Genomic DNA, 14,696 nt, shown 5'->3' on the forward strand with positions numbered 1-14,696 from the left:
CGCCTGCGTCGTCCATATATTTATGATAATGTTCACCTCGTCGGTTATTATCCCTTACATAATTTACGATATCTTTGTAATGGAGAGGATAACGTTCTCTATGACGCTGCAACAATCCAAATTTGAAACAATCTGGGAAGATTGGAAAAGTTATATTTCCCTGAGACGCCCTGCTTTTGTTTGAGATCTATTTCATTTACCCATTTGTCTTTACATAAAGTTTTAGTTTTTTTCTCTTTATCTTAATGAAAACACCCCATATTTATTTTTTTGTTCTATATTCTGTTTGCAAAAAAAAGAAAAAATGGATCGCAGTAGAGATATAATGTGGGTATACTTAAGTTATGCTGTTGTAATGCTCGTGTGATTCCGAATAATAATAATAAAAAAAAAAAAACACCACCACCTTTTATCATAATTCTCATTTTAAAATGATCAAAAACAATAAAAACAAAGCATGTAGTTTGATGAGGCAGCAGGGTGGAGTCCTTGTCCCATCTCCCGAGGGTGGAGGCGTTGTCACGGGGATGGAGCAGCCCGTTCTCCTTCCTCCTTGAAAGTGACAAGTGAAAATCAAACCCAGACACCCCGAAGTTCCTCCGTCCTCGTGTCCTGAAGCAGCAGCTCGTCTCCCTGAAATGAGGGAAGGACGTCCATCGTCTCCTGGGCGGTTACCGGGGGCGACGGGACGCTGGTCTCAGCTCATCAGGGCGGTTGCCGGGGGCGACAGGACGCTGGTCTCAGCTCATCAGAGCTTCTCTCTGCAGGAATCTGACGGCGTCGTTGAATCCCTCGTCACACAGGGAGGTCAGGGTGCTGCGTTTGGGCGGGAACAGAGCCTGATTCAGACGCCGGAGGTTCTCCCTGGAGAACTGGACAGAGACGAGTGTTTACCCATGATGCTCTCTGTTTACTTCTATGGGCTCAAATTAAAGCCATAAATATTTTGTATCTGTAAATAAACTTTGTACTTGTAGAAATAATTTGTGCGTGTGCAAAAAATATTCGTACTTTTTTAATTATTTGTACAACATTGGATATACAAAAGCTACAAACTTTTTTTACAACTACGAGTTATGGCAGTGTTTTGACGTGTAAGAGCCAATCAGGATCTTTGGCACGGGTTTCAAAGCGTTTCTGGAGAGCCAATCAGCACATTGCATCGCCTACTGACGTCGCCGCCATATTGGATGTTCAAGACTGCGCTGTAAACTAATACAAGTAAATGGACTTATTTTCATAAAGCGCCTTTCTACAAAGAAATGTACATTTTACGTCTCATTTATTCATTCACACACGCACTAATATACTTGGGAAACAGTTAGGCACCAAATAAAATATATTTAATTTTCTCAGATGGCAAAAATAAGAACTTTATTGATCCCACAATTTAACATATTTGAACCATTTTTCAGACAATAAGATAACTGAAAAAAATCTTTAAAAAGGTTGAAATATGTTATTTTGTTACTTGAAAATTTAAAAATATGTTTATGTAATATGTTTTGTTGATGAGAGAATATGTTTCTCTATTTTTCTTATTTTTGTGAGGGGGATATATATTGTTTTTCGGCACTACCTTGTTCTCTATAGCTGATATAACATGAATTACTCCTATGTGGGATCAATAAAGTCAAGTCAAGTCAAATTTATTTATAAAGCACATTTCACATTATGAGCATGGACTCAATGTGCTCAAAATACATAAACAAACAAACAAAATTACAAGTTTACAATAACAGAAATAGATAACAAGTATGACAAGAGAAAAAACAATAATAAGAACCATAATTCCATTTTAACAAAAGTGTGATCACCCAGCCAACCATGTAGAGTTTACTCAAACGCCTGTGCAAAAAGGTACGTTTTTTTAGTCTGCTTTTGAATAATAAAGTTGTTATTTTTGCCATCTGAGAAAATTAAATATATTATATTTGGTGCCTAACTGTTTCCCAAGTATATTAGTGCGTGTGTGAATGAATAAATGAGACGTAAAACGTACATTTCTTTGTAGAAAGGCGCTTTATGAAAATAAGTCCATTTACTTGTATTAGTTTACAGAGCAGTCTTGAACATCCAATATGGCGGCGACGTTGACGTATCGCAGCAGCTCCATGGGAGGAGGAGGAGACGTGGATATGGATCCAACTGTCTCTACTCTCCACTCACCATGATGTTCATGTTGGCCAGCCGGAGCTGGGTGTTGTAGCGCCCCCTGTGGACGGGACAGACGTCCTGCAGCCCCGAGAACGGAGACACGGTGATGGTTCTTCCCACCGGCAGCAGAGGCAGGCTGTCGCTGAAGCCTCCGTCCATCCACTTCTACTGAACAAAACAAAGATAGGAGGCTTCAGAAAAATCACTTCTGAACCCCGGAGCAGAAACTCGGGTCGTCTCCATCCACACCACCATTTAACCCTTGGGCTGTCTTTTTCTTAGTTTTGATTGTAATTCCGGTTAGAGCGCCCCGAGCGGTGGAAGAAAAATCCACAGAATAGCTTTGTATAAGCTGCATGGTTGAAAACCTATGAAAAAAGTAGCGTCTTATAGTCCAGAAAATACTGTAATTATAAATCCTGTAATTAGATTACTTTTTTAAATCGCCTGACAGCACTAATTTTAAACAAATATCCCGCCAGATTTTAGCGCGCTGAAACAACTCACCTGTCCCTTGAACTGGACTGGCTTGAGTCCGGCGTAGACGGGGACGAAGCTGCTGGCCAGAAGAACCTGCAGAGACAACACGCAGATAAAACAGTGATGAGGCAGAGGCCCCGTTTACACGGAGCAAAAACAGTGATGTTTTCATGCGTTTTGGCCGTTCATTTACACGAAAACGAAGCTCAAAGTCACCAAAAACCATCATTTCTGAAAACTCCGGCCAAAGTGGAGATTTGCAAAAACCCCGTCTTCACGTTTGCTTGTAAACGGAGAGAAACGGACATTTATGCTTCAGAACGTCACATTATGAGACAGAAACATCACCACACTGCAAAAACTCCAAATCTTAAAAAGAATATTTGTCTTATTTCTAGTTAAAATGTTTCATTTTTAGTAAAAAAAAATCTCATTACACTTAAAACAAGACTAACTAACTAGAAATAAGAAAATATTCCTGGTAAGATTTTGAGTTTTTGCAGTGCAGCGTCATGAGTGACACCTGTGTTTACAATTTGTTTGGCCACCGTCAATATTTTCTTGTATTTTACCTGTTTTATATTCTAAAGTCACACTTAAAAGTAACTCCACTTCTCTGTCACTCCAAACGAAAGACTCTGGTTCATCTTGGAAGTAACTGGAAGTTACTCGTGTCATTTGTTGATGTTTTTTTCCAGGATTCTGATTGTCTAGCATGACTTTATCTTCTCGTTACACTGCCCCCTGCAGGTCTGGCTGCTCATAGCACCTTAACAGATATTTATGTAGGTTTGTGTAAATGATGGTATTTTTCAAAACGTAGAGGGGGAAATATCAGTTTTTGTAAATACAAAACTTTACATGAGAACATTGGTCTACTGATCTCTTTGTTAGACTTTAATTTAACAAGAAGTGACAGTGTTGGAGCCGTTTTGGGGTCAAAGCTGCAGAAAAACCAACCAAAGCCCTGGGATGTGAAGACTCACGTCCACCAGCTCGTCCCTGCAGGAGAACCGGGACACCATGTGGTTCTTGCCGGTACCAGAGTGGGTGATGGAGACGTGGAGGCGGTCGCTGGCCACACGGTGAGCATCTCTGGGGAGAATCTGCTCGATTCCCTCCCTGCAGGATCCACACACAGAAACAAGCTCATCTCACAGGGTTTTAATGATCACAAGCACCGGGATTTTCCCACCAACATGGAATTAATCCCCACCACTGATATAAGAGCATGACGATGCTGTTTTTCTCATTTAAATGACAGCAAAAGGTTTCCAGGTTCTACTATTTTTTCACCTGAATGGTGCAGAGAGCCCTAGACAGAATTAATTATACCTCATCCTGTGCCGAGTTAACACTGATTCAGTTTAAGGTCGTACACAGAACTCACATGTCCAAAGTCAAGCTTAACAGACTGTTTGATACCGGTGATAAATGTGACACCTGCTAACAGACACATGTGTTCTTTTCCTGCCCAACGCTGTGTTCATTCTGGTCATCTTTCTATAATACTCTCTCAAAAGCCTTTAATAAACCGCTGGTTTCTGGCACTTTAATTTCTATTTTTGGTGCACCTGAAAATTTTAATAGTTTTACTAAGAAGGAGATTAATGTAATTGCTTTTTCCTCTCTTGTAGACGTATTTTACTTCAATGGAAGGATCAAAAACTTCCATCTCCCAATTCTTGGTTGAAAGACCTGATGTCCTTTTTATATTTAGAGAAATTTAAATACGGTATTAGGGTTTGCTCTGATAAGTTTTCTTATATTTATTATTATTAATAATTCTTGATAACTGAACAGCGCTACCTGTGTGGCACAACAGTTATAACTGGGGGAAGATTTTTTTTTTTCATTATGCACTTCGGGAAAAAAGTCGAAATTTCAAGAAAAAAGTCAAAATTTCGAGAAAAAAGTCGGAAATTTCGAGAAAAAATTCAAAATTTCGTGAAAAAAGTCGGAAATTTTGAGAAAAAATTCAAAATTTCGTGAAAAAAGTTGAAATGTCGAGAAAAAATTCAAAATTTCGTGAAAAAAGTTGAAATGTTGAGAAAAAAGTCGAAATGTCAAGAAAAAAGTCAAAATTTCGAGAAAAAAGTCAAAAAACAATAGAGGGGGCTTATTTATCCATAAAGATGTGTGTGTCTCATCTTTGCTGACACAACCTGCCCTCTAGAAATGCAATTACGAAAGACCTGAGGGGTATTTATTCCAGGAAGCAGGTTCAACAAATTCAGAGTTTAAACCTGAACTCTGAGTTGACTTAACCTGAGATAGGAAACTCAAGAGTTTTCGGTTCCAGAACAGCGGATATGAGTTAGTTCAATCAACTCTGAGTTTGTTAAGCTGGAGTTAAAAAGCCATCATCAGTAGAGCCCTGAAACAAGGATTCACCATGGCAACTGGCGACAACAAAAGAGCGACATACCTTTTCTTTTTTTTTTTAAACTTTATTTAACATTTCAATTTACAAAATCCCTTTGAGGAAACATCAGTTTGCATCTGAAGATCCACATACTTCACGCCACTGGAGTTAGAAGTGTTAATACGTGCGTTTGGTGAGTATGAGAGCAGATTTCAGAAAAAAAAAAACACGAAACACGAGGAGAGAATAGGCGTGGGAGAAAGTTGCTGCATCAATGTGTAAGTTTGAATGCAGTATTCATTTAACATTTAGGCACACTGTCTTATAATATTACACATGAAACCAGTGGTGGAATGGTATTGAATGAAATGTTATTGTCATTTAGATCAGGGGCAGCCGCCACACCTCAGCTTCAGGGGAAAATGGAAATGTTTTTATTATACATTTCATATCTTATCTCATATCTTGAAATGTGATGTCCCAGCGTCCCTGAAGACAGTGGTTGCTATTTATCTCGTTTTCACTTACTAACTTACAAAAATGAAAAGGAAGCAGACAACCACGCAATTTAAAAAAAAAGAAAGAAGGCAAGTGATGAGTCCAATGTTGCCCCAGTCAGGATATTAACAAGGCTGTTAGCCACTGATGGATTAAATATGCAAGTTCATCTTAAGGTAAAATATCAAATCACCCTACCCTCTTATAAATCTGTTTAAGGGAAATATTTGACTTTTTTACTCTCTCTCTCTTTCTGTCTTCTGCCCTCTCTCTCCTTTTTGCATTTGGACTTTAACTGTTTGAAGTTAAACTGGGATGTCCCTGTGATATTGTTGCACTGACATAGTGAATAAAATACGTTGCGTTTGTCAGATACGCTTTTTCTGCTCTCTCTGCCGCTTGCTGTCCGTGGTGCAGAAAACGGATGCGTAAAGGCCCATTGGCTGAATTGACGCCACTGAGGGAGGAGACGGAGAGAAACTCAGGCTTTATTGAAGTAAACCTGCTAGTGAGCAGGTTAGGTTCACAGGCTCAGTTGCCGTAGTAACTGACTCAGAGTTTGAGTTAACTCGCTTTCTGGAACTGAAAACTCCGGATTTCCCTCATCTCAGGCTTAACAAACTCAGACTTTTCACTAAACCCGCTTCCTGGAATACCTCTCTGGTGTCCTTTTTATATTTAGAGAAAATTAAATACGGTATTAAGGGTTGCTCTGATAAGTTTTCTCATATTTGGGAACCTATTATTCTTTCTCTTGTTAATTATTTGGCATCCTTGGAAGATGAATTTAATTAATTAATGATTTAATTTAATTATAGGGTAGTATGATATTGCTAACCATCTCTATTTCTTTTAGGGTTCCTCTTATGTCTGTTTATTTCATTTTTTATTTATTTATTTTATTTAATTTTATTAATTTTTTTATTATTTTTGTTGTTGTTTTGTGTGTCCTGTATTATATTTTATTACTTTATTTTTCCTATTATTATTGTCTTCAGTCAGAGTTTGATTGGTAATTGGTACTTACTTTGGGACCTGTTTATAATTACGTATTTTACAGTGTGTGTGTTTTGGGGGGTTTGTTATGTTAAGTTGTGTATCCTTATTTATTTTATTTTTTATTTTTTTGTTATGTGTGTGTGGTAAAATATAAAACGGGGTATTCTGTTGAATCCTTTAAAAAATGTTTATTGTGTAATATGAATTACATCGACTACCCAATAAAGAAACATGAAAAAAAATAAAATGTTGCCAGGTTCTGGTTTCTGGTGGGTGGATGCATGCGATTATTCTAACGATTAAGATTTCTGTTGTTTGATTAATAAAAACCATAATGTATCAAATAAATATAAAAAAATCTTAAATATAGGTTATTAAAACAACAGTTTTGCAAAGCAAAATATAGAATAAAATTATACAAAATAAAAAGACAAACCTGTTCTCTCTCCTGTACAAAATTACTAAAGATAAAAAAAAATGTAGTGCAAAACCATTTTCCAAATGTGTTAAAAGAAACATATTTGGGTAAAACAGCACTGTTTCATACTAAATCAAATATGTTTATTACATAAAGTCTAATCACAAAAGGAACCTTTCTATGGCGCATGGAACTAAAGAAAACTGTTCTTTTCGGTAGGAATTATTTCCAGGTGGCACTTTGACTTCTGCTAACCGATTTAATAAAACGTTTTTTTTGCCAGTAAACGGAGAAAACATCAAATGTAAGAGTTGAAAAAAAGAAAACTTTTAATTAGTCTTTTTCAGTTATGGTATTTCTACTTTTACTTAGTTACTTAGTTATAAATAAAATGCATATTCTATTCACACCAGAACTTGGAGAGTAGAAGTGAAACACTGTATCACTTTATAAAAAGCATCAGCTGATGTTGAACATGAAGGACGACAGAAACAGCAGTAACGAGCACCGGGGGGAACCAGTCTGACTGACACCAGATCTGGAGGAGACGGGATTAAACAAACCTCACGGCCACGCAGAGTTTCCACCAGTAACGCTGGTTAAAGCTCACCAGTCTAAAAACACACCGCCTGTGTTGTTGCTCTGCATTCATCCTCAACATCTACAGTCCAAAATATCATCCAAATGATCTTAAAATCTTCAGAGATTTTCTGTGCACGAGTCACGTTGATGCTGCAAGATGTTCAGGTTTCAAAGCAATAAGCTCCACTAGTGTTGTTTCTGTCAGCCTGTTTCAGTTTAGTTTTACTCTATCATTTTATTTTTTATTAGTTTTAGTCTTGTTAATTCTCCTTTTAGTCGTGTCGAGTTTCAGTCTACTAAAAATCTGAGCATTTTAGTCTCATTTTAGTCAGAATTGTCCATTTTAGTCTAGTTTTAGTCAAAGATTGTATTTAGCCAAACCCATTTTAAAATTCAAACAAGGTTATCTTATTATTATATTATTGTTTCCTTATAGACTCAAGAATACATTCATTCCAGATACAGAAGATTCTCATTTGAGTTTACAACATATTTATTTTTCCGCATTTCTCCCTGTTACGTTACATCTTTTTCTTTTTCAACGACACATTGGGTTTTCTTTTCCACATCTATGTAGGAAAGTGGATCCAAAGATCTAAAGGAAACTACTGAAAACATGGACATTAAAGGCTGAATTATGGTTCCGCGTTACATCAACACAGAGCCTACGCCGTACCCGCAGAACCATAATTCAGGCTTAGGGATCTTTGGTAGAACATTTCATCTCGTTTTGGTCAACGAAAATAGACACATTTTAGCAGATTTTTTATTTTGTAATCTACATTTTAGTCTCGTTTTTATTCCGCGACGATATTGCCTTATATATTTAATTATCGTTATTGTCACATGACCAGCATTTTTGTCTCGTCTCGTTTTCCTCAAGTGATAAAGGTTCGTTGACGACGATATTTAGTCATAATTTTCCTTGATGAAAGCAGCTTTATTCCCCAGGCTTCCATCCCTCCGCTATAAAAGCGCGGTGTTACCTCAGCGTGAGCATGAAGTCGTATCCGGGGGTGACGGCTCCAAACGTCTGATTCCTCACACCTTCAGCAAACCTGTACGTGAATTCTTTACAATCCTGACGGAAGAAAAAGAAATGACATCACATCAGTTCCAAGCAAACTTCCATGCTAATTTACTTTTTGATCCAATATTGAGTAAAATCCAGGCTGGTATCGGTGATACCGATACATTATGTAAATACACCTAATGTGGGCGGTAAATCTATAGAAATTGCTGTATTTTAGAAAGTTTAAGAATACAAAAAATCAGAGTTACTTATTTATAACGCTGGGGATCCATTCAAATGTCAAGAACCGATTTGATTCCGATTCTTAAGATTCAGAATCGATTATCAAGATTTGGTTCAATCCGATTCAATTCGATTCCGATATTGATTTGGGTTGCAAACAGAGACATATGAAATCGGTTTTCATTTTTAACACATTTCGTTTAAATGTTTTCCATTTCAATTTTTAATTTTCGAGAATTTGTTTTTTAGCATTTTCTTCAAATGCAACCCCAAGAAAGTATATAAAGTAATGAAATATAGACAATTTATGCAATTATAACTGAAAACTTTAATGTTTTCATACCTTTAAACATATTTAAAGGCAAAAATATGGCACCAGTTATTCTCGTGTCCAATAAAACATTCCTTTTTTTCATTTCATTTCATTTTATTCTTTATTTCATTCAAAAAATAAAATAATTCAATACAAATACAAATGTTCATACATTGTGAATGAAAAGGGAGCAGAAAGAAGAAGAATCTTATCTGATCTGCCCCTTTTTCCAAGAAATAACTTCACAAATAACATAAATTAAAAATAAAAAATAATAAAAAAACAACAAATAATTGAATAAAAAACTAAAATAAAATAAAATTACCTCCGTCTATGGGTATGTCAAACTTAACTAACATATTTCATTATTTTTATTTAACATACAGGCTTTAATTGTTCTTTTGAATGTAATGTTTGATTTGGATTCTTTGTTTTCTTTATTCAGATTGTTCCATAAACTGATTCCTTTCACAGAAACACAACGTTCCATCAATTTAGTCCTGAATCTTGGTTTTTTTTAAATCTCTGTTATACTTGCTTTCTCTTTTTTCTAATCTTTTCTGAATGTTGATTGGTAAAGTTTTTTTATGAGCTTTAAACATAATTTGCAGAATACTATAGTCTACTAATTCATGAAATTTCAACAATTTTAACTGAAGGAATGATGGATTTGTTGGATCTCTATATCGTTTTCTACTGATTATTCTTATGGCTCTTTTTTGCAGAATGAAAATTGATTGAATATAAATGTTTTTGGGCATAAACAAAAAAAATACCAAAAATTGTAATGTAATGATGAAAAAAAATCGATCTTTAGACAGACGAATTGATTTTTATGACTTAATATGAGAACCGATTTAAAATTGGAAAATCTATTTTTTTCAACACAGGCCCACAGATCTGGTATGGGAAGTGTGGATATTTTAGTATATTGATCGTCACTTCACCCACCTCTGTTTTGTCCGGAGCCGTGACCAGCACGGCGGCCACCAGGGCCCCGGCTGAGGCCCCGGCGCAGGCCCCCAGAGACCCCAGCAGCCCGGCCCCGTGGCGGAGGAACGCCCCCACCGCCCCCAGGTGGTAGATCCCCACGAACCCGCAGGCGGCAAACGACAAGTTCAACACCGGCATCTCTGCTGGCAAATAGCATCGACATTTCAGAAAGAGATTAAAATAAAAAAATACTTTGATGTATCAGCTAATATTTTTTTTGCAGTAATTTGACTTAATTTTTTTTTTTATAGAGACAAAAAAACATTGGAAAGAGGGCTTCATTTTTCTCCATTTACAACAGTGTGTATGATATTTAGCAAGTAAAAGAATTACATTGACATTAGACATTACACATTAAAGATAAGAAAATAATAAATAAAGAAATAATAAAAAATAAAAATAAAATAAAATATTAAATAAATAAAAAATAAAATATTTAAATAAATAAAATAAATAATAATAACAAATAATATTTGACATCTAAACAAGCTTCACAAGGTATTTCTTCTACTTTTATACAAGTTTGGACTGATTATAGAGACAAAAAAACATTGGAAAGAGGGCCCTTTTTTTCTCCATTTACAACAGTGTATATGATATTTAGCCAGTAAAAGAATGACATTAATTAAAAAAAAGAAAAGCATAATAAATAAAGAAATAATAAAAAATAATAAAATAGAAAAAATAAAATAAAATATAATATAAATAAAAAATAAAATAGAAAAAATATAAATAATAAAAAAATAATATTAAAATAATAAATAACATTTGACATCTAAACAAGCTTCACAGGGTATTTCTTCTGGTTTTATACGTGTTTGGAGCTTGGAAACATTGATTCAAACTGGACAACAGGCTTTTCTGGTACATAATAGATGAAAAGTTTCATTTCCTTTCTTTCTGATCTCACGACTTTCTAGCTTTTATTTTACTTTTCACTGATGAAACCGATGTAAAAGCATATTGATGCATAATCATGTTGACATATTAGTTTTGCTTCAATAACATTACATTTAAAACATGAGGTCTTTCACTGTAACCCGTTTATTAGTCCAGAACAGAACCACTACTAGTAATATAAACCAGTAATATAAACGTACCGTGTTCAGCCAAGTTCACTTTATTGTTGTCGACTCGTTAAAGCTTCATGAAACCGTTTAAAGACTCTTTAAAGACTAAAATAATAAATAAACCTGGATTTCTGGATCACTCGCTCCACGGTCCAGCAGCCGGAAGTAAACACGGGGACTTCCGCTCGGGACTTTCAAAATAAAATATTTTCGGGGAAATCTCTACGTTGCAAGTTTTTTTTTCTCTTTATTTATTAAATCTTTAAATACAATGAAATATTAAGATCAAAGGCAAAATACAAATACAGATAGATTCCAACACCAAATTGAACAGAAATAAACAAGGAAATATATATATAAAGGACAAGACAGTTGAATGTAAATTACTGCCAGATATTGAAAGTTGAAGTTATATTGGGGAAAAAAATGGACAGGAGCACTGATTCTTTGCACATTTGCCAATTCAACAGCCATAAAATCAAAATAAATCCAGGCGGCCTGAACGTAATTACAGATATAGGAGGGTTAATATAAATAAAAACAGCATAATGTGTGAGATTAAGTTTCAAATTCAGTGATTTACAGATGCCGATGGTTTTTTGTGCCTTTGTGTTTTTCGATGAGTAGATCGATCAATATATTGTTCAAGTTCTTTTTTGAGTATAAAGAATTCAGGCTTTCTGTGGATGAATTTGCACTTATGTATGTGAAAATTTGCTAAAAATAAAGACAGATTTATAAAAAAGAAAGCGTCACTATCTTTGTGATAAAAATTATGAAAAAACAAAAATAACAGTCCTCCATAATTTTATAAGTGAATTCACACGACCAGAATAAGTGAGAATATGTTTCAGGATGCCTTTGGCAAAAAGAACAATTAACATCTATATCATTCTTAAATTTTGATAAATATTGTTTTGCAGGGTAGAATTTGTATCAGTTTAAAAGAGATCTCTTTAGGAAAGGCAAGTTTATTTGTGTAGCACAATTCAACACAAGATAATTCAAAGTGCTTTACATCAACATTAAAAGCGGCAAGACACAATTAAACAGTAAATAACAAATAAAGTTAAATAAAATGAAAAGAAAAGAGGTAAAATAATAAAAAGCACCAGTTGTTAAAAAGTAAGGGCAGTTGATACAGCAGGTTCATCTCATTCTTACAATGACAAGAATTATGTTTCTATACGGTCACGTCTTGTGTGGACCCAAACGCAGGAGAGAGAGGGAGGCCGGAGGCAGGAGTTCTCAAAAAACAAGGGTTTTAATCAAAAGGAAGCAAGAGGCAAAAAACCAAAATCAAAACGCTGCTTGGCAGGATCATAAAACTAACAAACAGGGATCAAAAATCTAGAAACCGTGGAGCACATGGAGGGAAGAACAGTACGGTCCGACAGGGAACAAGGGAATGACAAGACCAGATATACACAGGGGATAACGAGACATGACGAGACACAGGTGCAGACAATCAGGGCAGATGAGACACAGGCGGGGCAAAACAGAAACTGAAAGCTGGGGGGAATGTCAAACCTTGACATATACGGTCAAAACGTACAAAGACCGGGTCAAATACAGTATTACAAAAGTAATCTGTAACAATTCGTACGTTGAATTAAACCTTAAGCTTCCAAGATGGACAAGTACAAGCACTTTATTTGTTAATTGTTATGTCCCCATTGAGGAATTTTATGTTTAAATGTATGTGTCGACTCCATGAGTCAGAAAATTTTGAATAACTTCACTCACTAACATCAAATGGAGTGATACAAGGTTCAAATCTGGACTATGGAAACATTGAAACAGATGTTTGCATGTATTTTAATGTGTCACCTGTAATTTTTATGTATTTTATACGGAACCTTTTGAGTCTGTAATAATAAAGTATTCATTCATTCATAAACCAATTTGACAATTCTCTGCCACAATGCCGGTTTCCAGGTCTTATTTCACACAACTGACGAGAATTATGTTTCTATACGGTCAAAACGTACAAAGACCGGGACAAATACAGTATTACTAAAGTAATATGTAACAATTCGTGCGGTGAATGAAACCAATTTGACAATTCTACGCCACAATACCTGCATTCAGGGCTTATCCATAACTTTGCGCGGCTTTCGAAAAAGTATTTAATTTAAGAGTACGCTTAAATAACAAATAAACTGAAATAAAATGATAAGAAAAGAGGTAAAATAGAAGTCAAATAATAAAATTATGTGCGTTATGTACACAAAAGGACAGAAATGAAATAGTATTTATTTAAACACACACACAGAATAACTGCATTGAAGTAACAGTTTGTTAAAGGTTCCAGGAAAAAGCCATTTCTGCAGAAAAAGAGCATTGAGTTGATCACAAACTCATGTGAGGCCGTCCGTCTCACAGCTAACAGCTTTGTTGTAATGGACCGTGAAGAGGGACAAAGATTCAGTGCACATAGAACAGTTTGTATCACAATAACTCCAAAATAAAAGTATCAAGGTTTTGTAGTGATACAGTCAAAAGTGCCGACCTCAACCCAAGGTTGATAAACTGAAGCAACGATGCAAGAAAGGGCCAAAAGTCCTCTGCAGGTTTTTCTTCTCAAATAATATTTGTTAGATACATAAAAAATGACGCGAACAGAGATGTTTTGTTAACCTGAGATTGTGTTTGCCTGATATTGATGTTTATTTACACACATGAAAGAAATGTGTTTTAAACTTTTGCTCATTCATGTGGAGAACAGGGAAATAGAAAGGTGTAATAACTGCAGAACTGCACAATCTTATCTTATATTAATCTTTTTCACAAGAATAAAAACACGCAATCTGTTTCAGATAATAAAACGTAAATAATTATAATTCATTGGGCTCAAACCGGATATAAGTGTAAAAATCTGTGCTATGTAACATGTTTCCTACCACCTGAGGAGATGCTCAACTAAATCTATACATTTGTCCGTCTTCTGTGTGTTGATTGAAATTCTTTATTCAGTCACTTCACCAAACAAACATTGAACACAAACATTATCAAAATAAAATTAGTGACTGAAAAGGCACAGGCAGAAGCATAGTGCTTATGTTAATGCCTGTCCTACATACCAACAAACAATAGCAAAACTAATCAAGAAAAAACAGAAATATATATCCTTCATACATATCCTTTTATATTCTTTCATATATATATATATATATATATATATATATATATATATATATATATATATATATATACATACATACATACATATATATACACATATATATATATATATATATATATATATATATATATATATATATATATATATATATATATATATATATACATACACACATACACATACATACATATATATACATACATACACACATACCTCCATATACACATAATAATATACAAAATATATAAAAAATATTAAAAAAAACACATACATACCCTTACACAACATATACATACATATTAGGGCTGCACGATTCTGGACAAAATGAGAATCACGATTTTTTTGCTTAGAATTGAGATCACGATTCTCTCACGATTTTTTTCCAATATAAAATTTATTGCACTTATTACTTTAACTTTGC

General features: G+C 34.8%; 1 protein-coding gene across 1 annotated transcript; it reads right to left on the minus strand.

Moving 5' to 3' along the window:
- Positions 1-552: 552 nt before the first annotated feature.
- On the minus strand, positions 553-10,198 carry pnpla4 (patatin-like phospholipase domain containing 4). Its single transcript, XM_061716039.1, has 6 exons — positions 10,019-10,198; positions 8,486-8,580; positions 3,624-3,759; positions 2,665-2,730; positions 2,170-2,322; positions 553-872 (listed from the first exon to the last, which is right to left on the minus strand). Exons 1-6 carry the CDS (start codon positions 10,196-10,198, stop codon positions 741-743), a joined length of 762 nt encoding a protein of 253 aa, XP_061572023.1. The 3' UTR covers positions 553-740.
- Between the last annotated feature and the right edge of the window lie 4,498 nt (positions 10,199-14,696).

The sequence above is a fragment of the Cololabis saira genome, chromosome 24, assembly GCF_033807715.1.
Source record: "Cololabis saira isolate AMF1-May2022 chromosome 24, fColSai1.1, whole genome shotgun sequence".
Taxonomy (NCBI): domain Eukaryota; kingdom Metazoa; phylum Chordata; class Actinopteri; order Beloniformes; family Belonidae; genus Cololabis; species Cololabis saira.